The sequence below is a fragment of the Octopus bimaculoides genome, chromosome 3, assembly GCF_001194135.2.
Source record: "Octopus bimaculoides isolate UCB-OBI-ISO-001 chromosome 3, ASM119413v2, whole genome shotgun sequence".
In the NCBI taxonomy this organism is placed as follows: domain Eukaryota; kingdom Metazoa; phylum Mollusca; class Cephalopoda; order Octopoda; family Octopodidae; genus Octopus; species Octopus bimaculoides.
In genome coordinates this window covers 21,931,465-21,932,922 of record NC_068983.1, presented here as the reverse complement: position 1 = coordinate 21,932,922, position 1,458 = coordinate 21,931,465, and the positions used below count along the sequence as shown (strand labels likewise).

The 1,458-nt window shown below is 28.5% G+C and overlaps 1 protein-coding gene across 1 annotated transcript in view; it reads left to right on the top strand.

The window, feature by feature from the left end:
- The first annotated feature begins 494 nt into the window (after window positions 1-494).
- LOC106880426 (kinesin-like protein KIF6) overlaps window positions 495-1,458 on the top strand; it is a 117,705-nt gene continuing 116,741 nt past the window's right edge. Inside the window, exon 1 of the mRNA XM_052966712.1 lies at window positions 495-707. Coding sequence (XP_052822672.1) covers window positions 648-707 — 60 coding nt within the window. The 5' untranslated portion in view covers window positions 495-647. The remainder of the gene's footprint in view (window positions 708-1,458) is intronic.

The window sequence follows — 1,458 nt, the reverse complement described above, 5'->3', positions numbered from 1 at the left end:
ACGGTTTGACTGGGGACTGGTGAGCCAGATGGCTGCACCAGGCTTTTTACAGAAATACATTTTCGAGAGTGTGGATTACAAGGTTCGTTATTAAATATAAATTTACAAGTTGGTAATATGTGAATTAATATGTTAACATTTATATTGTGCGTATCTAAAATTTACCCTTTATTTTATCAACTTGGAAAGGATGAAAAACAAGTTCGACCATAGCAAGATTTGAACTGAGGACATTAAATCGGAAGAAATGCCGCTAAACATTATACAACACTCATAATCAAGTAATTTTTTTCTCTTCAGAATACAGCGATTTTATTTTCCGTCTGTGTATAAACAAAGGTAAAAATAGCCTTAAACAAACAGAGTGAAATAAATATATAAGAAATCAACAAACATCATTCAATAAACACACAATCGACTAAAATCAAATTACGTGTAAAGCCTGAAACAATCAAGCAAGAGTTAACTTCCCATTCAACCGGTGTTAACCCAACTCCTGGGTAACGGTCGCGGTGTAGCTTGTAAACAAACTACACGAAAAAAGTAACACGCATTCATGTCTTCGTAATATTTGAAAATTTCTTTTTGAACCGGGTATAAATAAGAAAAACAATAGTGAAAGAAAGGATATCAGGTTGCAAAAAATTATGGTGAAGGAAACTATTAGAATTTATGCTCGACTGAAACCGACGAAATATCGAACTGGGGTAAATGTTCATGAATATACACACAAATTTATTTATTAACATACATACATACAATACGTAATCTCTCTCTCTCTCTCTCTCTCTCTCTCTCTCTCTCTATATATATATATATATATATATATATATACACACACACACACACACACACATACACACACATACACATATATATATATATGTGTGTGTGTGTTTGTTTATTTTTTGCCCTTTCGCTTCAGGAATGTTTGTTTACCATTCACCATGTCCTCGCTCTTCATACAGCTGATTTCTTTGTAATTGTTTCGATAACATTACTTTTCGACACCCGAGGTTTTAATCAAACTGTTTGTGTATATTTTGGAAAAGATAACAAGTAGACTGTCTATTGTTTTCATTCGTTCATTTAAAAGTTTGTTTTAATTTCTATGTTATCTCTCGCTTTCGATATGTATGTACGTATGTATATATATGTTATTTATGTATATGTATGTATATATATGTATATATATATGTGTATGTATATGTATATATATGTGTATGCATATGTATATATATGTGTATGTATGTATATATGTATGTGTATATGTATATATATATGTGTATATGTATATATATATATATGTATGTATATATACATGTATATTAATGTGTATGTATGTCTGTATATTTATATATGTATATGTAAACATGTATGTTTATATATATATATATGTAGGCATATATATATATATATATATATATATATATATATATATATATATATATATATATA